The sequence below is a fragment of the Sus scrofa genome, chromosome 1, assembly GCF_000003025.6.
Source record: "Sus scrofa isolate TJ Tabasco breed Duroc chromosome 1, Sscrofa11.1, whole genome shotgun sequence".
Classification (NCBI taxonomy): Eukaryota; Metazoa; Chordata; class Mammalia; order Artiodactyla; family Suidae; genus Sus; species Sus scrofa.
Window position 1 is genome coordinate 268616013 of NC_010443.5, and position 26381 is coordinate 268642393.

The 26381-nt window shown below is 56.1% G+C and overlaps 2 protein-coding genes across 2 annotated transcripts; one reads left to right on the top strand and one right to left on the bottom strand.

Annotated features, from left to right (window-relative positions):
• Positions 28 to 3626, top strand: C1H9orf16 (chromosome 1 C9orf16 homolog). The gene is made up of 2 exons (XM_001927625.5): positions 28 to 319; positions 3147 to 3626. Exons 1-2 carry the CDS (start codon positions 241 to 243, stop codon positions 3317 to 3319), a joined length of 252 nt encoding a protein of 83 aa, XP_001927660.1. The 5' UTR covers positions 28 to 240; the 3' UTR covers positions 3320 to 3626.
• On the bottom strand, positions 2960 to 26052 carry CIZ1 (CDKN1A interacting zinc finger protein 1). Its single transcript, XM_013993898.2, is given in 19 exon segments — positions 2960 to 5156; positions 5429 to 5550; positions 5808 to 5877; positions 8301 to 8450; positions 8653 to 8766; positions 9177 to 9264; positions 12570 to 12694; positions 13607 to 13718; positions 13720 to 13802; positions 14005 to 14126; positions 14661 to 15262; positions 16042 to 16150; positions 16326 to 16364; positions 16367 to 16403; positions 19643 to 19872; positions 21999 to 22070; positions 24721 to 24836; positions 25085 to 25259; positions 25832 to 26052. Coding segments are annotated over 18 exon segments (2565 nt in total). The 5' UTR covers positions 25255 to 25259; positions 25832 to 26052; the 3' UTR covers positions 2960 to 4952.

Below are 26381 nucleotides of genomic sequence, written 5' to 3' on the forward strand. Positions count from 1 at the left end.
GTCTGGCGGCAGAGCAGGGGCGGAGTTCCGGCGGTGGGGCGGAGAGAGGGCGGAGCTCGGGCCCCGGGGCTCCGGCCTCGGGGGCGGGGCCCCGGCCACCCAAGCGCTTTCCTCCGGCGCGTTCCACCCTTCCGGCTCCGAGTTCCATTCACCGCCTCCACCTTCCGCCTGGTGCCGGCTGTCTGCGCGACCGTCGCCGCTTTCCATCGTCGCGCGGTCCTTGCGGCGCCCGAGCCCGCAATGTCGGGCCCCAACGGGGACCTGGGCATGCCGGTGGAGGCGGGCGCGGAAGGCGAGAATGACGGCTTCGGGGAAGCAGGTGACCCAGAGGGCTGCTGAAGCGACGTTTGCTTTCTCGGGGGTGCCCTCCTGAGAAGGGGAATTGGAGCTTGGGATAGGGGCAGGGAAGGGACTGCAGAGCCTTCCCCATCCCCCCGCCCCAGGGTGGGTCGGGAGCTGCAGGCGCCCCGGGAGAGCACTGCCAGCGGGTCCCTGGAAATCGTAGCAATCGGGAACTTCCGTGGGCAAACCCCGTTTTCCAGACGGGGAAACTGAGGCCGCTTCAGGGTCCCTCGCTCTTTGGGGACTGGGATTTGTTCCAGCCACTTCTTTCAGTCCTTGTGGGGACCGAGGCTCCTGGGGGGGGGCGGGGCCGGGCGTGGACCCTCTGGGTGGGCGTGCCAACTTGCTGAATCAGCATCCCCTGCCCCCTTTGCTGGTGTGGCTTGGAGCCCTGGCGAATGTGACTTGCTTACTAAAGTCGCCTGTTGCCTGCACAGCACTGCGGGGGGTGGGGGTGGGGGTGTGGAGAGAGAACCGTCAGCTCCCTTCTCACCTTCTGGAGCCTCCGTTTCCCCATCTGCAAAATAAGAATGATGGTTAGTGTCTTCTGCATTGAGATGGGCCAGGATTAAATGAGAAAATGAATGGAAAATACTTAGCAGGTTCCAAGCACGCAAGTGTTCTGAAAGTGGTTATTATTCCCTTCAGTGTAATAAAAATTAGTTTATTAATTTAGAGGGCAGGACAGTAAGCATGGGCTAAGTATGGAGTCTGCTTTTGGTTTGTTTTCAGGAACAGCTTTATTGAGTTATAATTCACATCCTATACAATCTAGCCACTTAAATTGTACAATTCGGTGGGTTTTAGGTTATTCAAAGAGCTGTGCACCTATCACCACAATAGCTTTAGAACACGTCCTCTCTCAGGGTCTGTGTTTAATAAAGAGGTAGAGTAAGTGGGGTAAGTGGTAAGCTGCCGGTTTGCCGGGGGCACTGCTGGTGGACAGCCACCAGGCGTGGTTAATCGCACTGGGAGCTGTGGTGGGAGCATCAGGGAGGACCTCCTGGGAGTCACACCGAGTGGAAGTTGGCAGATTCCCTGGACTTAGTGCATGGCAGAGTGGGGGGTGGAGAGGGCGTCCCCATCGGAAGACAAAGGCTTGGGACTTTGAAGCACCCTTGACACTTGACAGACGAAGCTGAGCCCCAGAAGTGGAGACTTCTGCCTCCCCCATCTTCTTCCTCTCTTGGGTTTCCCAACCGGAATGTGAAATACTGAACGAAGCGCTTGCTGTGGCCAGACCCTGGGGTCTTGATATCTGCATGTGAATGCTCACAACAACCCTTGGGAAAATTCTTGTCTCCCCCCCCCTTCTTCAGAAAGGTGCAGTAACTTGCTGGGACAGGCCAGAGCTGGGACTGAGACCCAAGTGTCCCTGCTCCCCAAGCCTGAACTTTGGCTCTGCCAACAACCAGCTGGAAGACCCTGCTTTCTTGGGCCTTGGTCTCCCCACTTGTACCACAAGGGGATCGGACTCTAAGATCCAGCAGAGGCTTTCCAGGACTCTGTCCCCTGTGAGCTGTGCCAACGCTGGGCAGTGGGCGCCCATCCCCCAGAAGGCGGACGCATTTGCACCCTTATCCCAGACACTGTCCTCCAGCCCTGGCCATGTGCAGCCACTGCCAGCCGCTTCCCCTTTGTCCCAAGCTGGCAGCTGAATGTATCTGAGTCACAGGCTGGCTCAGAACTGGGTCCCGCAGTAGGCACAGGCCCAGACCTTGGGTCCTAAGGGACATGGTGTTGCCGAGAGCGGCAGGTCAGGTGTGTCTGTGGAGGAGGGAGGGGTGGTTTCTGGTGGAGACCAGGGAAGGATTCTTGGAAGAGGAGGCATTTGGAAGCTGGTCCTTGAACGGCTCTTGTGGTTGAGGCATTCCAGGTGGCAGGAACAGTTAAGCAAAGGCAGGAAGGCTGGAGAGTCGGACTTCATTCATTCATTCATTCATTCATTCAACAAATGCTTACTGTGTGACATGGAGAGCACGGGGGAAGACAGCAGGGACCACAAGGCCATTCCACCTCTCACAGAGCGCTCGCTATAGTCTATGGGGGAGACAGGTTAGCTCGCCACCAGAGCAGGTGATCCGGAGGTGAGGGCCGAGGAGCTGTCAGTGGGCAAGGGGAACAGGAAGATAGGCCTGATCCAGCCAGGCCTGGGAGGCCTCCCTGTGGACCATCCACGCTGAGGACTTGAAGGATGAGTGGGACTCACCCAGGAGGAGAGGAGGGAAAGAAGACAGAAGGAGGACACAGCACATTCCAGGCAGAGGCCACAGCATGTTCAAGGGGCCTGAGGTGGGCAAAGGCAGGTGTGAGGCAAAGGAAGAAGCAGCATAGGCGGGGCAGGAAAAGAGCGCAGGGCCCTGGAGTCTGCTGGGAGCCCTATCCTCAGGGCAGGGGGGAGCCAGGAAGGGCTGGAGAGTAGGGCCTGCCTAGGGACAGAGGCTTTGATGGCCTGACTCAGAAACAGGGGCTCTGGCCTCTAGGCAGCTGCTGCAGGAAGGGGTGAGGAGACCTGGCACCTGGTAGGACTTCCCAAGCAGGACACTGTCTGGCTGACCTCCCTGTGACAACCCCACCCCCGCCCCCCGCCCCTAGAAAAAACGATGATAGGCTGAAGTATTTTCCAAAGCATTTCCTCTTTTGATATCCACCCATTTTCCAGATGGTGACACCAAGGCTCAGGAACAAACAGGGGCTTGCCCAAAGCCCTTCGAGAGGCAGGCTGGGGGACAGTGGTGGAGAGGAGGGTGCCTGTGAGCTCTGAGGAGATATGGGACCTTGACTCTCTTCTCCCTTCTTCCCAGAATATGCTGCCATCAACTCCATGTTGGACCAGATCAACTCCTGTCTGGACCACCTGGAGGAGAAGAATGACCACCTCCACGCCCGCCTCCAGGAGCTGCTTGAATCCAACCGGCAGACGCGCCTTGAATTCCAGCAGCAGCTCGGGGAGGCCCCCAGCGATGCCAGCCCCTAGGCTCTGGGAGCTCCCAGCCAGGCCCCAACCCTGCCTCCCTGAGCCAGGCTCTGGCTGAGCACTCACTGCCTGGCTTAGGTACCTTCTCGAAGGCCGGCCTACAGATCTCCCGCTGGTCTGCCTGCCTAGGCCGCCCTTCTGGTCCTTCCCTTGGCGTGCCTGGGCCGGCCTCCCCACCTGCCGGCCTCCCCCTCCTGGGGCCAGGGGTGGGCCTGCACCCATCCACCTTGCCTGCCTGCCCAACTCCTGGACATTTCCCACTCTGCCCAGGCCTTGAGTGTCCACATTAAATGGGTCTCCAAAACCACGGTGCCTCTCTCCTCTGTATCCCGGGATGAGGGCCCCAGGGGCTGCCAGAGGCAAACAGGGCAGTGGAGGAACCCCAGGCACCGACCATGTACTGACGGCTCATAGGCCTGGTGGTAGCGCTGTGGGTCTCCGCCTTCTTGTATTTCTGGACACGGAGGTCCAGGTGAGGTCAGGGCTTCCTCCCCGCCTGGTGTGCCCCTGGCCAGCAGCTACTTGCCCAGCCCAGCTGAGACAGCGTCGGACAATGCTGTGCAACCCCATGTGCTGTGCTCAGCTTCTCTGTGTTCTAGGGCCTTTCACTAAGACAGCCGACGCCAAGATAGGCTGGGCCACCTTGGGTAGCACCGTCCCACTCTTGGCCTCAGTTTCCCCCGCTGGCCAGGAACAGGGTTGGGCTGCTGGTCTGTCCCCAAGGGTCTTTCCTGGTGGGGAAGGAGAACTAGAGCCAGCTCAGCCTGGGCCCCATTCGCTAATGATTCATCATAAGGTCGCCTGACAAGAAGGGTGGGGTTCCAGCTAGTAAACCATGAACTTGGAGCAGCGCGGGCCCCCACTCCTGCACTTTGACTTCTGTGGGGTCCAGCTACAGAGAGGCCAGCCCGGGGGCCCAGAGCTCAGGCCTGGCATCAAATCCTGGCCACACCTCAGATGTAGGACCTTCAGCAAGCACGTGACCTTGCTAGGGCTCCGTTTGTTCATTTGTAATTTGGGGCTAACAAACAGACCTTGAGGTCATGGTGAAGATTAAATGAGATCGTACTTGAAGGTAGCACTTTCCTAGCTGACACATTATTAAGAGGGAAACCGAGGCTCAGAGAGGTTACACCTTAGAATCCCCGAGTCCCTGGTTCAGAGCCTGTCTTTGACCTAGTTCTACCACCACACTACCTACAGAGGCGGGGAGCTGGCTGGGCACCAACCCCCCGTGCCCTGCTCAGGACTAGACCCCAAAACTACCTTTTTTTTTTTTTAATTTAGGGTGGGACCCATGGCATATGGAGGTTCCCAGGCTAGGGGTCTAATGGAGCTACGGCTGCCGGCCTACACCACGGCCACAACAACATGGGATCCAAGCCGCGTCTGTGACCTACACCACAGCTCATGGCAATGCCAGATCCTTAACCCACTGAGGGAGGCCAGGGATCGAACCCACAACCTCATGGTTCCTAGTTGGATTCGTTTCTGCTGTGCCACGATGGGAACTCCCAAACTACCTTTTTTTATTTGATTTTGAGTAAAACACCATGTCAAAGTCTCCACACAGATTCCTAAGAAGCTTAGCAGATCTGGACCCAGACGGGGTGGGTGTGGGGCGCCCCCTCCATCAGGTTTTGAGGCGGCTCGAGCGTCGGGGTAGTGGGGGCTGAGGGGGTTGGGCTGTCACCTTGCTGGGGGTTTTGGCTGTGTCCTGGGTGGGTGTGCGGCCGCTGGAGGTGAACAGAGCAGTCAGGGCGTTGCGGGCATTGATGGCACACCGGCGGCTCACGGGCCTGGTGGTGGGGCTGGGATTCTTGGCCTTCTTGTATTTCTGGACACAGAGAGTGCAGGTCAGCCCCAGATATGCTGTGTGACCCTGTGTGATGTGCTCAGCCTCTCTGGGCCAGAGCTCTAACAGCCAGGGCCTCAGCAACCCCCCGGAGCAACTGCAAAAAGAGACTAACCCCAGCCTGGCTCTGATTCCCTTTGTCCCCCGAGCCTCTGCCTTCGGGGGCTGAGGCCACGCAGAGAAGAGAGGAGGCCCCTGGCCGTTCCCGTCAGCTTGGATGGCATCTGACTCCCTCGGCAGGAGGCCCAACTCACCTGCAGGTTCTCAAAGTGGGCCAAGGACTTGCAGTGGGAAAGCTGGGCCCCCGAGTTGCTGTGGTAGAACTTGTGGCAAATGCGGCAGATGTAGCCCATCACGGGTACCAGGAAGTCGACACCTGCGGGATGGCAGGGTCTGTGCACTCATGTCCCCACCCCACCCCACCCCCGCCAGCCAGGTGTCGCCCCTCTCTGGGGGTCCATTTGCTCCCCCACACTCCAGGTGGGAGAAGAGGATGGGGGCAGTGGCAGGGAGAGGATGCCTGGGCAGGATGCTGTGGCTGGGATCTGGGGGTGGGGTGGGGTGGGGAGGTCACCTGGAGGCTGGGCCTGGGGGCTGCAGCTCCTGCAGGCAGGGTCAGGCCTGGGATCTTACCATATGCGGTGTTGGGACTGTAGGTCTCCGAGCCTTTCCACTCCTCTATGGAGATATCTCGGGATCTCACCTGGAAACACACACAAGTGTGGGCCGCGGTTGGTTCTGGCGTCCCCTGGCCTCCTCCCAAAAGCGAGTGGGGCCTGGAACCTGCCCGTGCTCTTCAACCACCATCCCCCTGATTTCCAAGGGGTTGTGGGTGGCCTTCTCCGAGCCTGTGCCCATGCTGATCCTGCCCACCCCCCCCACCACAGGCGCCCTTCCCAATCTATTCTTTCTAGGCTTGGCTCCACCAGTGCCCTCCTCCAGGAAGCCCTCCTGCTCCCGCAATGGCCACAGTCCAGGCCAGGTGTGCCCAACACCTGCGTCATCAGCCACGTTATGAAGCCTCATAACAACTTTCCATGGTTTCCCCATTTTCCATAAGAGGAAAGTGAGGCACGTTAACGCTCAGGGTCACACAACTAACTGGTTTATGGAGGAGCAGGTAACCAGTCAACCCTGGTTACCCTCTTAACCAGGAGCCCGTTGCCAGCTCCCTGAGTTCCTGCCTGATGCTGCAGCCGCTTCACCCGGGGTGGGGTGGGTTTTATGTGATCATGGACCCCTCGTGTCACTTGCTGGACACGAGCCTCTTCCAGACAAGGCCATGTGATTCCAGCCACATCAGCCCCACCCCGCCTGACAGTGCCTCCCACCACCTGCCAGGCAAACAGATGCGGCATTTTTTTTTTTTTTTTAAAGGGCCGCACCCGCAGCATATAAAGGTTCCCAGTGTAGGGGCTGAATTGGAGCTGTAGCTGCCAACCTACGCCAGAGCCACAGTCACGCCAGATCCCCAGCCATGACTGCGACCTACAGGGCAAGGCAGGATCCTTAACCTGTGGAGTGAGGCCAGGGATCAAACCTGCATCGTCACTGATCCTAGTCAGAGCCACAAGGGGAACTCGGCTATGGCCCCTCCCTTCAGTCTGAGTGGGAACTGTTACTTCTTCTTTTTTTTTTTTTTTTTTTTTTGCTTTTTTAGGACCACACTCACAGGATGCCAGAGGTCGAGTCGGAGCTACAGCTGCTGGCCACAGCCACAGCCACAGCAACACAGGATCTGAGCCGCATCTGCGACCTACACCACAGCTCACGGCAATGCCAGATCCTTCACCCGCTGAGTGAGACCAGGGATCGAACCCGCAACCTCGGTTCCTGGTCGGATTTGTTTCCGCTGCACCACAATGGGAACTCCCAGAGTGGGGACAGTTACTTCTAAGCAGAGGCCACAGGCTCAGAGGTCAGGCCAAGGAGCGGACTCATGCTGAAGGCTGAGCAGCCAAGCTGGCCTCTCCCCTACGCTGCTCCGCACTGGAGGCCACCAAGGCCACCCTCCATCCACAGCCCTTCTGCGCACCTGCCCCCTCACCACCTAGGACTGTAGCAGGTACCGTGGCCCCCGCGTATCCCTCATCTCGAGGGCCTGGCCCAGAACAGGTGCTCTGGACACATTGGTTAAACAGAAAAATTCCTCCAGCTCCTCGCTCATGGGAGGCAGCAGAGCTGGGGTATTTTGAGCACAGGCTCCGCAGTCTCCATTCCTGACATGCAAGTCGGCGAGATTCTGCCAGAACAGTGCTTGGTACAATGCCTGGCATACAGGAAGTGCTCAAAAACTGGTGACGGCTCCCGCCATCATCAACCTTGTCATCTTACACTGGCTTTTCCCGTATATAAGACCTTTCCACCCCCTGCCCCACCCCGTACCTTTATTTATTTTCTTATTTATTTATTCTTTTTAGGGCCACACCCTCGGCATATGGAAGTTCTCAGGCTAGGGGTCAAATTGGGGCTGCAGCCGCCGGCCTACGCCACAGCCACAGCCACAGCCACAGCCACAGCCACGCCGGATCTGAGACACACCTGTGATCTATGCCGTAGCTTGCAGCAGCACCAGGTCCTTAACCCACTGAGCAAGGCCAGGGATCGAACCCGCATCCTCGTGGACACTAGTCAGGTTTGTCACCACTGAGTCACAACAGGAACTCCCAGGCCTTGCATGTTTCACTTGCCACACTACAGCTGTCATGATGTATATGTACACGTAGTCATATAAGATACAATGCCTATTTTTTTTTTTTTTTGTCTTTTTGCCATTTTCTTGGGCCACTCTCACAGCATATGGAGGTTCCCAGGCTAGGGGTGGAACCGGAGCTGTAGCTGCTGGTCTACACCGAGCCACGCCTGCAACCTACGCCAGATCCTTCACCCACTGAGCGAGGCCAGGGATCGAACCCGCAACCTCATGGTTCCTAGTCAGATTCGTTCACCACTGCGCCACCACGGGAAGTCTAGGACACAGTGCCTATTAATACTAAATTGTGGCATATGTTAATGTCTACAAATGCCAGCAGAGGGCCTCTGGGGCCCCGGGAGGTGGGGTGAGGTCCCTCCCGGGCCGGGAGTCCGCCCTCCAGCCTCCTTCCCACAGCCCCTCCTGCTAAGCACCTGCTTGCAGAATTCCTCCTCGACCTCGATGTCGTCTTCGTCCTCATCTTCCTCCTCCTCGTCCTCATCACCCTCGAAGCAGCCCACGGCGTCCACTGTGATGAAGTGGTCCTCGTCTTGGCCGGCTATCTCCTTCTCCAGCATCTTCAGCTTCCCCCAGGGGCGGGTGAGGGCTCAGGTCAGCTCTGGGCAGCCAAGGGACCACATCCGGCCCACCCCGCACCCCAGAGAGCGCCCATCCCCGCGGACATGCTGTGACTTTGGACTGGGCGAAACCTCAACTTGCGGTGTGGCCTGGGCCAAGGCTCTGTACCTCTCTGGGCCCGTGTCCTCTGAGGGGAGCTGGGGTTACCTCCTTTGCTTTGTCCTTATGCCCCTGGGACTTCACATGTTCCACAAACTTGCGGGGGGTCTTGAAGTAGCGGTTGCAAACAGTGCAGAAAGGTCGCAGGGACTGTTTGGCGATCTGGGGAAAGGCAGGCAGGCCAAGTGGGCAGTGGGCGGCATCCCCAGGTGCAACCAGGCAGGGCCCAGTGAGCCCTCGCCTCCCACCAGCAGGCCCCCCACACCTGCAGAGTGTGCTCCACTGAACACAGGCAAACACATTCCCTCCCTGGGCTGCAAGATGGGACAGCAGATGGAAACAGAGACAGGATGGTCAGGAGACGGAGAGAGGGCAGGTGGCTGAGGACCACAAGCCCCAGCACTGAATGCAGGCCGAGGTGGCGCCTATCCCCACCGGACAGATGGGGAAACCGAAGCCCAAAGAAGAAGCATGACTGGCTCTTCGTGAATTGTAGCCACACAGGGACGAAGACAGATATTAACTTTCCATTACCAGCCTGGGCTCCCTCCCTCCCAGCCCTTGGCTGGTACCTTGTGGTCCTGTGTCCTGCGGTGCTGGATCAGGTCCCCCACGTAGTAGAGCTGGCAGGTGTTGCACCAGCGCCTCGGCGGAGGCTCTCTGAATGGTGACAATCAAAACAAGTACAGTGACACCGGGCTCTCGTTGCAAAGACCGCGGCTCTCCTGGCCGCTCCATAAACAGAACGTGATTCCAACAGAATCACTCTTGGAAACTTAAACAAAATGGTTCTGCGGAGTTCCCTTTGTGGCTGAGTGGTTAACAAACCCAACTAGGATCCACGAGGATGCAGGTTCATTCCCTGGTCTCGCTCAGTGGGTTAAAGATCTGGCATTGCGGTGAGCTGCGGTGTAGGTCACAGGTGTGGCTCGGATCTGGCGTGGCTGTGGCTGTGGCGTAGGCCGGCAGCTGTAGCTCCGATTTGACCCCTAGCCTGGGAACCTCCATATGCCGTGAGTATGGCCCTAAAAAGCAAAATAAAGAAAAAAAAGGGGGGGTTCTGCAGGTCATCTGGAAGAACACTTTAACAAGAATGAGCAAGAAAACCTGAGGGGAAATGAGATTTAGAGGCACTGGGAATACCAGGAGGCCCCCAGGACGGTGACACAACTGAGGCAAACTGGCCTTGAGAATGTCACTTATCCTCCCGTTTAAGGGCCCTGTCTGCCTCTTCTTGCCCCTCCTCCCATTCCTGGACCTGCCCCCATCTCAGGAAGCCAGGCCCCTCTCTGGGACCCCAAAGTGCCAGTGTCACAGCATTTTCCATGATGGATTGGGAGGACCTGACCCTCTGCCCCCATTGGACTGTGAGCTCTGGGGGGCCAGGCCCGCAGCCCAACGTCCCCCGGGCCTGGTATGGGATCAGCCCGAGTTCCTGACTGTGTCGGGAGGACAGGCAGCCCAGCTGAAGGACGGCCACATTCTGGGAGGGGTCAAGTTAGGATTCAAGGGCAGGTGTCATCGGGGGACCATGAGACGAACCCTCTCCATGTGAAGCTCATTAACAGATTGGGCTGCGTCCCTGCAGTTTTCTTCTGCAGCAAGATCTATTTTTATGTCATCAAGATCCTTCTGCAGATGCAATTTTGGATCCTGTTCTTTTTTTTTTTTTTTTTTTTTTTTTTGCTTTTTGCTATTTCTTGGGCCGCTCCCGCAGCATATGGAGGTTCCCAGGCTAGGGGTCGAATTGGAGCTGTAGCCACCGGCCTACACCAGAGCCACAGCAACACGGGATCCGAGCCGCGACTGCAACCTACGTTACAGCTCACGGCAACGCCGGATCATTAACCCACTGAGCAAGGGCAGGGACCGAACCCGCAACCTCATGGTTCCTAGTCGGATTCGTTAACCACTGCGCCACGACGGGAACTCCTGGATCCTGTTCTAACTTGACATCGCGTCATGCATATGCTTCCACATTGGCAGAAATTCTCTGCCATTGTCCTCTGTGTTAGTTACTTCCACCAAGTGGATAAGCCTTTTTTGTTGTGGTGGTGGTTTTTGTTTTTGTTTTGAGGGCAGCACCTGCAGCATATGGAAGTTCCCAGGCTAGGGGTTCTAATCGGAGCTACAGCCGCCAGCCTACACCACAGCCACAGCAACGTCAGATCCTTCACCCACCGATCGAGGCCAGGGATCGAACCCGCAACCTCATGGTTCCTAGTCGGATTCGTTTCCGCTGCGCCACGACGGGCATTTCCAAGTGGATAAGCCTTTAACTGATCTAACTAGTCCCTAGTTTGGGACATTTTAGATCATTTCCGACAAAATTTGTTCACGATTTTGCGTTAATCCCACAAGGAACATCTGTGAGTCAGCTTTCTCCTGTCTCCACCATTATTTCACCCACGTGTAACTCCTAGGTCAGCAAACAGGGGGAGGTCTAAAGTTCGAGAACATCCTATGGAGCCACAGGAAAGCTTCTTGACGTGAGGACTGGCTAACAGAGACACAGTGGCCTTTGGAGAGAGCGCCCCACGTCACTCAGTGCAAGCGGAGGCCACCTGAGGGCTCGTCCTGTCCCCTCATCCCACGTGGGGAGCTTCAGGCTGTGACCTTCTGTAAATACTCACCGCAAAGTCCTTGACCGTGAACCCAGGGCCCACCCAGCCTGTGAAAGGGTTTGATTTGGCCTCCAGAGGACTTGTTTCATCTTCGTTTTGGGTGGTTTTGCTTTTGTTTGTTTGGTTTTTTTTTGTTTGGTTTTTTTTTTTTTTTGCTTTTTAGGGCCACCCCCTCGGCACATGGAGGTTCCCAGGCTAGGGGTCGAATCGGAGCTGCAGTTGCTGGCCTACACCACAGCCACAGCAACACCAGATCCCAGCCGTGTCTGCAACCTGCATCACAGCTCACGGCAACGCCAGATCCTTAACCCACGAAGCAAGACCAGGGATCGAACCCGCAACCTCATGGTTCCTAGTCGGATTCGTGAACCACTGCACCATGACGGGAGCTCCCTCATCTTGTTTTAATTGAACTGTTAACATTTTGAAATTGGGAGATTCACATACAAATATGGGTTTCTACACTCTTCTGAAAAACTAGGAGATTAGAGCTGAGGGGCAGCTCCCGTGAGACAGAACACATATGCCCCAGGGTGGCCTGAGCCAGTGCCACTTTCCTTCTCCCACCGATGACGCCTCCCACCCCTGCAGCCTCTGTGGCTGCCCGCAGAGCTTCCCAGGAGCCAGTCCTCAACTCTGGGAGGGCTGACGTTTCCGATGGACCAGGTCCTCAGGACAAAGACAGGGGAGACGCAGGGAAGCTCTACCCTTGGGCCCCAAGATCCCATTATGCCCCTGTGGCTGGGGTCAGCACGTATGTCAGGGGAGCAGGGGTCTCTGCCACACCCCACTTCCCTCCCAGAGATGGTCACCCTGTTCCTGTCTGTGTGGAACCTTAAGAGACTGTCTAGAGTTTCCACATGGCTCAGCGGTAATGAACCCAACCAGCATCCGTGAAGATGCAGGTTTGATCCCTGGCCCCGCTCAGTGGGTTAAGGATCCTGCGTTGCTGTGATCTGTGGTGTAGGTCACTTATGTGGCTCAGATCCCAAGTTGCTGTGGCTGTGGTGGAGGCCGGCAGCTGTGGCTCCAATTTGACCCCTAGCCTGGGAACCTCCATATGCCGCAGGTGCAGCCCTATAAGGAAAAAAAGAGAGAGAGACCATCTAGTTCATGAATTTGTGCATTATAGCCCTTGCCTGGCCATTTTACAGATAAGGAAAACTGAGGTCCAGGCCACACAGTTAATGGTGTGAAGAAGTGTCGGGGGGAAGGCAAAGCTTAACCCCAAAGCAGACCTTGTGGATGGTGGATTCGGGGCCCGTCTCGGCCTGGGCTGGCTTGCAAGCCACCGCCTCCCAGCCCCCTGCCAGCCCAGAGCCCCCGAGAGCCCACACTCACTCGTCTTCTCTCTCCAGGACGTCCCGGGGCACAGGCAGCAGGGACAGGAGGCAGGCTTGGCTCATGTGCTGGATCTCTCCGAGCCGCTGCTGGTGCTGAGCCCCCAGCATGTGGTCCTGGAACTCCTGTAGCAGGTGGGAGCGAGGAAGGGGCCTGAGGAGCGGCCCCGGAACAGTGGGCAAGGGTGGGGCCCCCCCACCACCGTGAGGCTGTTTTTCTTACAACCCCGTATGGGACAGAGAAGGACAGTCAACTGAGCTGCAGAGGAAGCACACACCAGCCTGTGCCTCTGCTCCCGCTGGAGACGGAGTGTCTCCACCACAAGGAGGAATCTGACTACTTCCCATCTCAGACGAGACACGGGGGATGGAGGTAACAATAGCAATAATAATAAGAGCGGGATGGTGCTGCGAGTCGCTGAATCCCAAGAACCCCCCAGTGAGGTGGGTTCTAAATGTTTCTCCACCTGGAGTTCCCACTGTGGCTCAGCGGTAATGAACCTGACTAAGATCCATGAGGATGCAGGTTCCATTCCTGGCCTTGCTCAATGGGTTAAGGATCCTGTGTTGCCACGAGCTATGGGAGTAGGTCACAGGCACAGCTTGGATCCCGAGTTGCTGTGGCTGTGGCATAGGCTGGTGGCTACAGCTCTGATTTGACCTCTGGCCTGGGAACTTCCATATGCCACGTATGCAGCCCTAAAAAGACAAAAACCAAATAAAAATGTTAAAAAAAAAAAATGGTTCTCCACCTGACACGGGAGGAAACTGAGGCACATACAGTAGAATTCACCTTCCAAATTCCCCACAGCTGGTCAGGCCTGATTTGAACCAGGTCCACCTGACTCTAAAATCCTGCCCCTTTGGCTAATTGGAAAATATTGTGTAAACAAGTGTCCAGCTCCTGGGGGTTGGGCTTGAGGGCCCACGTAGCCACTCAGGCAGCAGTGGGAAGGGCAGCCCGGGCATTTCACAGAGACCCCAAACCCTCCACCTGCCCATAAGACCTCCCTGCCCACCCAGCGCAGGTGGCAGTACCTGCTGGCTGCTGCAGTTGGCTTTGCAGATGTAGCAGAAGAACTGAAGGGCCTGCTTAGAGGGCGTGCTGGCTGCGGCAGGGGTGGCCGAGGTGGAGTCGCTGGCCCGGGCCCGGGGTGAGGGGTACAGTGCTGAAGGCCCGGCTATCACTGCTCTGCAGAATGGTGACCTTCAGGGAGCCCCCGGCACCCCACACCTGCACCGGAAGCAGAAGCAAATGCCGCCAGCTGAGTGCTTACGGAGGGCCAGCCTCGTGCTAAACAGCCAGGGGCCCTCCCGACAGCCCACTTTACAGAGGGGGAAACACGAGCGGGCCCTGGCGGGGTGGGGGGGACAGAAAAAGGCCCTCCCGCCACTAGGCCTTAGGATGCGGTCCTCATCAGAGCATCTCTACCCACCCCCAGCATCTCTCTTGCTCTTTTTTCACATTCTCCCACATCCAGGCCACCGGTCAACTCCGCCTGGCTCTCCTCCACGCTGACCTGGGCACCCACTGGCTCTGGTGAGGCATCCTCCAGGCCTGAAATGAAAAATAGGCTCTGTTTCCCAGGGTCCATCTCCTACCTGGGCCCCGAGGGACCACCCTCTTTGTCCACGGCCAGGACCTTGAAGCCTCTGGTGCAGATGGCCTTGAACCCTGGATCCAGGCAGGCTCAACCCTCAGTCCCAGGCAGCAGGCAATCAGGGCTGGACAGTGCCAGGGGAGGAACAAAGGGTCCAGGCAGAGCTGTCCCATCACCAGGCCGGCTGGGAGCCAGCACTCGCTTACCTGTTCCAGCTTCTTCTTCTTCTTTTTTTTTTTGTCTTTTTGCCTTTTCTTGGGCTGTTCCCATGGCATATGGAGGTTTCCAGGCTAGGGGTCTAATCGGAGCTGTAGCTGCTGGCCTACGCCAGAGCCACAGCAACGCGGGATCCAAGCCGCATCTGCAACCTACACCACAGCTCACGGCAATGCCGGATCCTTAATGCACTGAGTGAGGCCAGGGATTGAACCCGAAACCTCTTGGTTCCTAGTCGGATTCATTAACCACTGAGCCACAACGGGAACTCCTACCTGCTCCAGCTTCTACCATCTCGGGCGGTGTGTCCAGCACTGTGGAGTGAACCGGAACCGGTGCTTTATCTGATGGCGGCACCGATACCTGTGGCTGGGTCTGAGACGGTCTCTGCGCAGGCTCTGGTGGCTGCACTGGCAACTGCACTAGAGCTTGCTCTGGCGGCTGCTCCAGTGGCCGGATCCTTAGCTGTTCTTCTGTTGGGATCTGCGGAGACGTCTGTGTCTGTGCCTGCTTCTGCGGTTCTGGCTGTGCCTGCCTTGGGGACTGTGAATGCACCTGCGGCTGCACCTGTTTCTGTGGCTCTGCCTCCTTCTGCAGCTGCAGCTGCACCTGCTGCGGCCTTAAGTGCTCTGGAGAGGTCTGTGTCTGGGCCTGCTTCTGCAGCTTTGGCTGCACATGGGCACTCAAAGGTAGCGTCTGTGGCTGGGTCTGCGGCTGCACCTGGGCTTGGATTTGCAGAACCCGTGGCTGAAATGGTGGCAGCACTCGGGCTTCCAGGGGCTCAGGCAGCAGCTCAGGGGTCTGTGTCATCCGGGTCTGTAGCTGGACCTTTGCCTGCAGTTGCCCTGGGGGACCCTTCTCTGTGGGCTCCTCTGAGCTAGGAAGGATCAAAAGGAAATTAAATTAAGATCTTCTAACTGGTCCCAGGGGCTCTCAAGGAAGGCCACCAGGGCTCCAGTCTTAGCTCTGCTCTGTACCACCTGGGGATTTGGGCGAGTCCCTTTGGCTCTCTGGGTCTCAGTTTCACCTAAATAAACTGGAAAGATCATTTGTTCCCACTACTTGCGAATATGTATCCACAGCCCTGTAAGCCCGTCCACCTTCTGCTCGCTCCCTGAGGTCCCAGATGCGCATCGTTGTTTTTTTTTTTTTCTTTTTTGCCTTTTCTAGGGCCGCATCCAAAACATGTGGAGGTTCCCAGGCTAGGGGTCTAATCAGAGCTGTAGCCACCGGCCTACACCACAGCCACAGCAACGCCAGATCCGAGCCGCATCTGCAACCAACACCACAGCTCACGGCAACGCTGGATCCTTAACCCACTGAGTGAGGCCAGGGATCGAACCCGCAACCTCATGGTTCTAGTCGGATTCGTTAACCACTGAGCCACAACGGGAACTCCCGGATGCACACCTTCATCCCTCCAACCTGGCCACCTCACCTGCCTCCAGGTGGTGGTTCAGTCGCAGCAAAGACACCAGAGTCTGTCTGGCCAAGGCCTTCCCAGGTAAGGTACAGATGAGGCCTGACCTTCCTCCAAGCCAGAGGCCAAGGTCTTTTCCTAGCTCCGTTGAAGGATCCCGCCCCCCCCCCCCCCCACCTCTGCAGGAATGAGGTTAAGGGCATCTGGGCCCTAGACAGCTTTTCACCATCACTTACCTCTTGGACTTTTTAGCTGGTGGCTCAGATGCCTCACGAGACTCAGGCTCAGGTGCTGGGGTGCGTTTCTCCTTAGTGATGCTGTCAGGGCAGCAGGGAGCATCTTGGTCTGGAATGAAGGGCGGGTGAGTCACCGCAATGCTGGGGGGGGGATGAGCTCTGGGAGATGGGGCCCCCGACTCATTCCCCACCCCCGCAGGATCCCTGCCTCCCAGAGCTGCCTCCACGACGACCCCTGCCCCCACCTGCCTGCCCTCTGAAGGGTCAGCCGCCCCCCTCCTCACCTTTGGGTGTATCAGTTCGGGGCTCTGCAGCTTCTTCAGACCCTCTGGGGGGTCCGATCTGCCCTCCACAGGAACTGTCTGGGAAGAAGAATCCTGCTTCCTTTTAGAAACCATTTTTGATTTCTGCTACCCACTCTAGTCAATTATGCCCTTGCCCAAGACTGGCTGTCACATGTCCCCCAAGGGGTGTAGGGGACTGGCCCCAGAGCTGCCAAGAAAAGATGCTAAATACCCCAGGCACCATGTCCAGGGGGTTCCAGCTGGCTGCCTGCCTGTTAAGTAAACACCGGTTTGGGGGATGCAAAGCCTTCTCAGGCCCACGGTGCTGCCTCCTGATGCCCTGCCCCTTTGCTAAGAAGCAACCAGAGGCATCTTTCTCAAAGGCTGACTTGGTTTCTTACCTCTTCCAGGCTGAAACCCTTCTGTGGCTTCCAGGAACTCCGGGATACTCCTTCCTTACCCCAAGCTGGAAACTGGCCCCCTCCCCACCCCTGCACTCTCTGGCTGCTACTCCACACCCACCTTCTGCTCTCCCCACGCCTCCCTCACCCTCTCAAAATGTCCACACCAGCTTTATGTTTTTATTTTATTTTGCTATTTCTTGGGCCGCTCCCGCGGCATATAGAGGTTCCCAGGCTAGGGGTCCAATCGGAGCTGTAGCCACCGGCCTACGCCAGAGCCACAGCAACGTGGGATCCGAGCCGCGTCTGCAACCTACACTGCAGCTCACGGCAACACCGGATCCTTAACCCACTGAGCGAGGCCAGGGACCGAACCCGCAACCTCATGGTTCCTAGTCGGATTCGTTAACCACTGCACCACGACGGGAACTCCTATGTTTTTAGTTTTTCCCTTTTTAGGGCTGCACCTGAGGCATATGGAAGTTCCCGGGCTAGGGGTCCAATCAGAGCTGCAGCTGCCAGCCTACACCACAGCCACACCGGATCCGAGCCACATCTGCGACCTACAGCACAGCTCACGGCATGGCCGGATCCTTAACCCACTGAGCAAGGCCAGGGATCAAACCCGTATCCTCATGGATGCTAGTCGGGTTCGTTACCGCTGAGCTACAACAGGAATTAATGGCTTTTTCTCTGGCTCCCCAACATCCCAGCCCTTCCCAGAGGCTCAAAGGCATCTCTTGCACGAAGCCCTCCTAACCTGGAGTTACAGGTCCCCAGGGGGTCTTGGGGTTCCTTTTTGTGGCATTTTCCACAGTCACCATTAATTGGCTGGAGCATTAGATGCACTAATGGCTCATGGTCGCCGCACTGCTCCTCCCCGGCCCGTGATCTCCGGGGGCGGCTGGGCCACATGTCTTCTCTGCCCCACTGAGTCCTTGCTGGGACTTAACAGATATTTGCTAAATGAACACAAGGCTCCGGACACCGAGGAAGCTCCAGTGTCCTGCCTGCGGCTCCCCTCTCTCCGACTAAGACCGGGGCACTGGCTGGCATGGAGTGGAAACAGGCATCTCCTCATGCCCCTGCAGGATCAGGGCATTGGCCTGTGAGTCAGGAGAGCCAGATGCCGGGTCTATCTCGACGGCTCTGCAGCCCAGGGCACCCACCCACCCACTCTCTGAGCCTTAGTGGTTCCATATGCAACATGGGGGCAAGGCCGGGGCCACTATAGGCACAATCACATCAGGACAGACCCGACTGGAGAGAAATGCCTCACCTCCCGCTGTGGGCTGGCCTGAAAGCAGCCAGGAAAAGGGGGTGCTGCCCCCCTCAATGCCCCCAGGAGTGCGAGATGTGTGAGGAGCTTCCAGAACATCCAGGGGCAGGGCAGCCTCAGGAAGGAGGTTCCTTGCTTTGAAAGTCTGAGCATTCCTGCTTGTGGCAGGGAGGGCCTCCTTTTGAGGCCTTTACTGCCTCTCAAAGGAGTTCCTGCTGTGGCCTAACGGGATTAGTGGCATCTTTGCAGCGTCAGGACGCAGGTTCAATCCCCAGCCCGGCACCATGGGTTAAAGGAGCCAGCACTTCCACTGTGCGACTGTAGCTGGGATCTGATCCCTGGCCCAGAAACTCCATATGCCACCCAGCAGCCAAAAAAGAAAAACAACAACAACAACAACAACAACAAAAAAAAACAGCCCTAGGGGCCAGGAGGTAGGGAGGTGAAGAAGCTTTGGATGGCAACAGTGTAGCGTTTAAGATTTTGTAACATTGTTTTACCCCAATCAAGTTTCTTTTGCTTCTGCCTGTGGCTCTTCATTTAGAGGTTTTTTGTTTTTTTGCTTTTTTGTATTATTTCAGGGAGTGATTCCTCCTTAAATAAATGTTAACAGAGAAGTAGCTAGTTCATGTAAGGCTGTGCCATTCCAGACACTAGCCACTAGCCACAAGCGCTGGGCTTTTGAGTGCCGGAGATGTGGCAAGCCAAACTGAGAGGTAAGCCTAATAAGATCGGATTTTAAAGACTTAGTACACAAAAAAGGAAGAAAGTACAGAGGAATGTAAAATGCCTTGTTCATTTTTTTATATTGATTACATGTTGAAATGGTATTTTTTTAACATAGGGGGTTAAATAAAATATGCGAGGAAAATTAATTTCACCTGTTTCGCTGTACTTCTTTGTACAGTGATTACTAGAAAAACTTAAATTACACGTATGGCTCACATTTTATTTCCACTGGGCAGCACTGATTTAAAGAAGACTGTTAGACTACACCTAGCATGAATACAATTTATTTTATTTATTTATATATATATTTTTTTGCGATTTCTTGGGCTGCTCCCACGGCATATGGAGGTTCCCAGGCTAGGGGTCTAATCGGAGCTGTAGCTGCCAGCCTATGCCAGAGCCACAGCAACACAGGATCCGAGCCGCATCTGCGACCTACACAACAGCTCACGGCAATGCCGGATCCTTAACCCACTGAGCAAGGCCAGGGATCGAACCTACAACCTCATGGTTCCCAGTCAGATTCGTTCACCACTGCGCCACGATGGGAACTCCTGAACAATTTATGTGTCAATTACATCTCCGTTTTTTCAGAAAGAGAGAAATACTACTAAATAATATTAGTAGCATTCGGAAATAATAGAAATAGGAAATTAAAAAGGAGGAAATACTAGTCCTGGGAGTGTTTGCATGTGGCAAAATCACACTGGAGTTCAGGAATAGTTGAAGTTGGGAAACACCACACAAATCTAACTCCTCCCCGGACTCCCCATTTTACAGATGAGGAGACTGAGGCACAAAGAGGGGTGTGACCTGCGCAAAGGCCAGGGTGAGCCAGAGGAGGTAGAGCTGGGCGGATCCCCAGGTACGCCCTCTCTCATCCCCGCTCCACCCCAGCCACCACTCACCTTGCGATTGGGGGTGGTGGAGGAGGAGGTCCGGGCCTGTTTCTGGGGGTTCCGCCCTGAAAGGTTGAGCTGGGAGGGGTTCATGGGAACCCCGACAGGAGGAGGGCCCAGCAGGGACTGCCGAGTGGCCTGGGGAAAGAACTGCTGCAGATTTGGGGGAGCCAGCTGCGGGGGGGTGAGGCTGGGGGCTGGCAGGTTGGGGGCGGCCAGGTTGTAGCTGCGCAGGTTACCTGTGGGTGAAAAGAGGGAAGAGGAGGGGTTACAACTGTGGCTGGGTGGTAGAGGCCAGGGGCAGGGGTCAGTTCCCCAGAGCATCCTGGAGCATCACAGATAACGGCAAAGAGGACGACTCCCGCCCCAGGGGCAGTCAGAGTGGAGGGTGAGAGCCCAAGGCCTAGTCCTACCTGGAGCACGGGTGGGGATGGGGCTTTAGAGCTGGTTTTCTGTTCCAGTGGGGGAGGGGGGCGTTTCCCTCCCCCATGGCTATCCAGGTCAGCGGACTGAGCACCCCTGGCAACCTGGCTCACCCTCAGGCATGCTTTAGGGTACCCCCCAAGGTATGTGAAAGCTTCTGCACGGGACCCAAGGAAAGAACCAGGAAGGTGACTGCCCCCTGGAATAATCGGAGGCTCTCCTATCAACACCCTACCCTCCACCAAAGCCTCCTGGGAACAAGGCCCTTGCTAAGCACTGTCTATATATGGCCTCAGTCACCCCACCAAGCCCCCCCATCAGGGTAAGTATTAGTGTCCCTGCTGATGACAAAACAGACACGGAGGGAAGCAGTGGCTGAGCCACAGTCTCTGGGAGTGGCACTGCTGTCCACGCACTGGCTCCCAGACAGGATTCTGGGGGCCCTCCTGACGCCTCCTTCTCTTTCCCCTCCCCCACTTAAGCCCATACCAATCCTGTCAACCCTGTCTGCCCCCCTCTTCCCTTCCAGCCTGACTCCCCTTCAAATCTCTACTCCACCACCCCGTCAAAGCTGACAGCATCCCGGGTGAATGTCAGCCCTGGAGAGCAGCAAACGGTGATCTTTCAACAACCACATTCTGAATCCACCCTGCCCCCTGCCTAAATCCTTCCCTGATGCTTGGGAACCAAGCCCACTCCTCACCAGGCAAGGCCCAGCCCTGCCTTCCTCCCTGATCTCCTTTCTGCAATCCTCCCCACAAATGCCCCCACCTTATTCCAACCACCTGCTACTACGCATGCCTCAAACAAGCCGGCTTTAGCCTGCCCCTGGGCCTTTGCACATGCTGTTCCTTCCTCCTGGGCTGTTCTGCCCCTGCTACACTCTCTCCTTCATTCCTCTCTTTAGGTGGTTCTCCTTTGGGAGGTCTTCCCAGACCCTCTCTGTGTCCCCAGAGGCCCTAGCTTCCCTGTTCTAGGACCAACCACACAACTTCCTTGTCTGCTTCCTACTGCCCACCACCTAACCTGGGAACTCCTTAAGGGTAGGCACCTCACCTGACTCAGGGGCCCAGCACTGGGGAAGCATTTGACCCAATAAAGGACAGTTTAAATCCTCGCTCCAGGAGTTCCCATCGTGGCTCAGCAGTTAACGAACCCGACTAGCATCCATGAGGACACGGGTTCGATTCCTGGCCTCGCTTGATAGGTTAAGGATCCGGCGTTGCCGTGAGCTGTGGTGTAGGTCGCAGATGCGGCTCAGATCCTGCGTTGCTGTGGCTGTGGTGTAGGCTGGCAGCTTCAGCTCCAATTCGAACTCTAGCCTGGGAACCTCCATAGGCCGCAGGTGCGGCCCTGTTAAAAAAAAAAAAAAAGGAAAAAGAAAGGAAGGAAGAAAGAAATAAAGATAGAAAGAAAAAGACAAATAAATACATAAATAAATAAATTCTTGCTCCAGTGCTGGGATGAGAAGCACAGGGGTTAAGGGCATGCATGGGACAGATACGCTGGGAGAGCTGGTTCAAGTGCAGACTCTACAATACAAGCGCTGTGACCTTGAGCAAATCAGTTTCCCCTTCTCAGCCTCAGTTTCCTCATCTGTAAAATGGGAATAGTAGCAGTCCTCCACTCACAATGTTTTACCAGGATTCAGTGAGACAAATAAGAGTTCCTGATATTTACTGTTTCACTGACATTAACTTAAAACAGACACATACGTGCAGAGAAAACACCAACCAGCTCTTAAAAACATTAAGAGAAAAGATGGCACACTCTAAAGAACAAAGGACATGGACAAGCCACAAAAAGAATTACAAATGTTTAACAGACAAATATAGAATGTTCAACTGCACCAGCCCTCTAAGAAATGTACACTACAACATTAGTGAAAGAGCATTTTTGCAAAGCAAATTAGTAAATATATATAAAAAAAAGCATATAATACCCAATGTTGCCGTGGGCACAGTGAGACCGGCACTCTCATATGTCGCTGGTGGCATTGCAAACTGGTCCAGTCCTTTGGGAAAGCAATTTAGCAATACTTATCAAGAGCCATAAAACATCTATCCCACTTTTCTACTTTTGGGAATCTCATCTAAGAAAACAGTCTCAAACATAATATTCATTCCACTGTTTAAAATAGCGAAGAAGAAGGAGGAGGAAGAGGGGGAGGGGAGGGAAGAAGGAAAGGGAAGAGGTAGGAGAGGGGGATTCAGGGTACAGAATTTAGGGATTCAAGGGTATACACCTCCAGTGGAATATTAAGCAGCTGTTAAAAATGATCGTTACAGAGATGGTCAAATCATACGGTAATGATCCCGCCGTTCTAGTCAGTGAAAAGGAAACGGGATATAGTCTTTCGCTTATATCGATAACCACAGTCACATACCAATTCCCAAGTTTTCACCTTGAAAAAAGAGAGAGAGAGAGAGAGAGGAAAAACACCAACACTTTAATGGGTGTTTTTTCTTTTGTTTTGTTTTGTTTTTTGTCTTTTCGCCTTTTCTAGGGCCACTCCCGCGGCATATAGAGGTTCTCAGGCTAGGGGTCTAATCGGAGCTGTAGCCACCAGCCTACACCAGAGCCACAGCAACGCAGGATCCGAGCTACGTCTGCAACCTACACCACAGCTCACGGCAACGACGGATCCCTAACCCACTGAGCAAGGCCAGGGATAGAACCCACAACCTCATGGTTCCCAGTCGGATTTGCCTCTGCTGCGCCATGATGGGAACTTCCGTCTTATCCTCTTTTAAAATTATTTCTTTGGGAGTTCCCATTGTGGCTCAGTGGGTTAAGACCCTGATTAGTATCCATAAGGATGTGGGTTCAATCCCTGGCCCCACTCAGTGGGTTAAAGATCCAGCGTTGCCCTGAGTTGTGGTGTAGGTCACAGGCGTGGCTCAGATCCCATGCTGCTATGGCTGTAGCATAGGCCAGGGACTATAGTTCTGATTTGACCCCTAGCCTGGGAACCTCCATATGCCATGGGTGTGGCCCTAAAAAAAAAATTCCTTGGAAGAATGTGATTTTTAAAATAAAAAAGGGAGTTCCCGTTGTGGCTCAGTGGTTAATGAATCTGACTAGGAACCATGAGGTTGTGGGTTCGGTCCCTGGCCTTGCTCAGTGGGTTAAGGATCTGGCATTGCCGTGAGCTGTGGTGTAGGTTGCAGACGCGGCTCAGACCCCACGTTGCTGTGCTGTGGTTTAGGCTGGCAGCTATAGCTCCGATTAGACCCCTAGCCTGGAAACCTCCATATGCCATGGGAGCATTCCTAGAAAAGGCAAAAAGACAAAAAATAAAATAAAATAAAAAAGGAAAAGAGGAGTTCCCTTCATGGCTCATCCGTTAATGAACCCGACTGGGATCAATGAGGATTTGGGTTTGATCCTTGGCCTCGCTCAGTGGGTTAAAGATCCGGTATTGCCGTGAGCTGTGGTGTTAGTTGCAGGCGCAACTTGGATCCCACGTTGCTGTGGCTGTGGTGTAGGCTGGCAGCTGTAGCTCTGATTCGACCCCTAGCTTGGGAACTTCCATATGCCTCGGGTGCAGTCCTAAAAAGCAAAAAAAAAAAAAAAAAAAAAAAAAGGAAAAGAGTGAGAAAATATGTATACATTGTGGGTACCTGTGCGTGGTTTTATCTGTCTACCCGTCCATCTCTAGTTTATAAGCCATCTCCCAGGACCACCCACACCCACGTGGCCCCAAGGGAACTTCATCCAAGAACAAAGTAGGACAGGCTTCCCTCCACTCTACCCCCGCCCATTCCATTAACCCCTTCCTTTACAGATAGAGCCAGCATTACACTTCAAATCCGGTATCCACACCTGCCCGCGAAGCCCGCAGCTTCTGATCTGGCTGCATACCCTGCTGGGAGGCAGGAGAGCCTGCTGTCTCAGAACACAGCTCTGTAGTAAGACCCCTAGTCAACACCTAGGCCTCAGTTTCTTCATCTGCAAAATGGGATCATGAGTGCATCTCCCCTAAGTATTGTCAGCAAAGTCAAGGGACTGAGTCTGTAAGGGCCTTGGCACAGTGCCCAGTCCCGAGGGGACCACCCAGCCAGCCACAGCTACCCTGCGGGAGGGGCTGGGTCTGAAGACAAGCTGGCCCTGGGATTACCCCCACAGTGGCTGAAGTATTAGGAGTCACATCTTGGAAGGAAGGCCAGAAAGACAGCTCTCCACAGGGGAAAACTCGGGTAAGGGCTCAGGCTTAATGCAGAGGGCTAGAGACATCCATCCATTCAGTGATCCAGGCAGTCAGGAGGCCCAAGCCTCCATCTAGCTCAACCACTGCTGATGCTGTGTGACCCAGGGCAAATGACTTTCCTTCTCTGAACCTCAGCTTCCTCATCTGCCAAACAAGATGCGAAGGAGGGTGGTCAAAATAGACCTTTCCACCCATCATCTTCTAATGTGCATGTCAGCAAAGTGTGCTGAGTAGCGCCCACGGAGCTGGCACCATGGCCAAGGGCACACTGCCGTGATCAGACAGACCTGCATTCAGCTGAGCAACTGAGGGACTTCCACCTCCTAGAGCCTCAGTGTCCTCATCACTAGGACCCTGACAGTAGCTCCCTCTCAGGGTTGCCGTGTGGACTTGACATTGAATGCTGTTGAGGAGCTACCCTTAGGATGGAGAGAGACAGGGCCGGCGGCCGTACCTTGCAACTGCTGCAGAAGCAAAGCTCTCTGCAGCACAGAGCCGTTGAGGAGGGAGGCGGAGCTGGTGCCCTGGAGATTCAGGAGCTGCTGCTGTGGTTGCTGCTGGGGGAGCCCCCTGGGTGTTGAGAGCAGGAGTCAGACGGTTACTGGGAGAGTCAGATCCTCCCTCCTCCCTGAGATCCCTCTCCTCCATTCTCTGCCTGCCTCTACAGCAGACAGAGGATCCCCTTGGGGTGGGGAGTAGGGGCCTCCAGGACTCAGACAGGGATGCTCCGGGGAGAAATGTCTTGGGGGAGGGGACGCACCAAGGCATGCATCTGAGGGGCTGGGCTAAAGCCACCCACCCCTCCAGTGGGAGCTCACCGGCTGACGGCCATGGGCAGAGGAGCCTGCGGAGGGGACTGCTGGAGCAGCTGCTGGAGCTGCAGCAACTGCTGCTGTTGTAGCTGCTGCTGCTGAAGCTGTTGCTGCTGAAGCTGCTGCTGCTGCTGCTGGAACTGCTGGAGCTGCTGCTGCTGCTGCTGGTTGAACATGGTGGCTGAGGGAAGGCGGGGGGAGTCAGGCCGGATCTCCGTCACCCACTCCCAGCCCGCGGCGCTCAAATACCGCGGCTGAGTTTCACAGCTACTGTCCCGGTCCTGCCCAGAGCTGGCCACACTTGCGGCCCATCCTTTCAAAACCCCTCCAATTCCACCAGCAGAAGGGTTCGCCCCCCCGCCTCCTGCCAATTTCCCCCAAATCTTTCCAACAGTCCCCCTTTCAAACGTCCGACCCCGCCCCCTATCTCGCCAACTCTCCCGCTCGGTCCTTCCTGGAGGAGCGTCCGACACAAATACACCTCCCACCCCACCCTTCGGCCATTCTCCGCGCCAATCGCGTACCGATGCCAGCCCCTCTCCACTCACACCCCTTTGATACGCCCACCCCGTCCCAAGCGCACATTTTATGTCAATAACATCAGCCCCCGCCCCCACCCCCGCCGCTACCTTTCACTTTCATCCAAGAACGAAGTAGGACAGGCTTCCCTCCACTCTACTCCCCACCCCCATTCCACTAACCCCTTCCTTTACAGATCGAGCCAGCATTACACTTCAAATCCGGTATCCCCACCTGCCCGCGAAGCCCGCAGCCTCCGTTCAAGGGGCCCCTAAGTCTTCGGCCGTCCCCCCAGCGGTGCCCGGCCCGCGCCCCTCGCCTCCCAGGGCGGGAATCGCACGGCCTCCTCCCCGCACTCTCGCCGCGGTCGCGTAGGCCCCAGCGGCAGGGCAGGCCGGACAGGCCGGGAGGCTCCGGCTCGCGGATCCCCGGCTCCCCGCAGCTCCGCCGGGGCCTGGCGCTTCCGAAGGCGGTCTGCAGGCCGGGCCCAGGCAGCGCCCTCTGGAGGCCGGGAGGTCCGGGTGGCGCCCGCCGCGTCGCGAGATCCTGCCCAGCGCACCCGCAACGCGGCAGGGGCGGTGCCTGCTCACCCAGCGGCTGGGTAGTGGAGGGCTTAGTTCCGGGCTGCGAGGCGGTCCTGAGCAGAGCAGACCCTCCGTCCCTCGTTCTCCGCATCGTGAAGGGGCTGCTCTGAGCCCAAAGTCCATCCGTCGCCACCCAGAGTGATCTGTCGTCTGGCGGGGACCGTCTCCAACCGACCTCCCCGCGGGTGCCACTGTCCCGC

Coding starts and splice junctions, on each gene's coding strand:
- C1H9orf16 (XM_001927625.5), top strand. CDS start 241: ATGTCGGGCCCCAACGGGGACCTGGGCATGCCGGTGGAGGCGGGCGCG. Junction 320..3,146: donor TGACGGCTTCGGGGAAGCAG/GTGACCCAGAGG, acceptor CCTTCTTCCCAG/AATATGCTGCCATCAACTCC.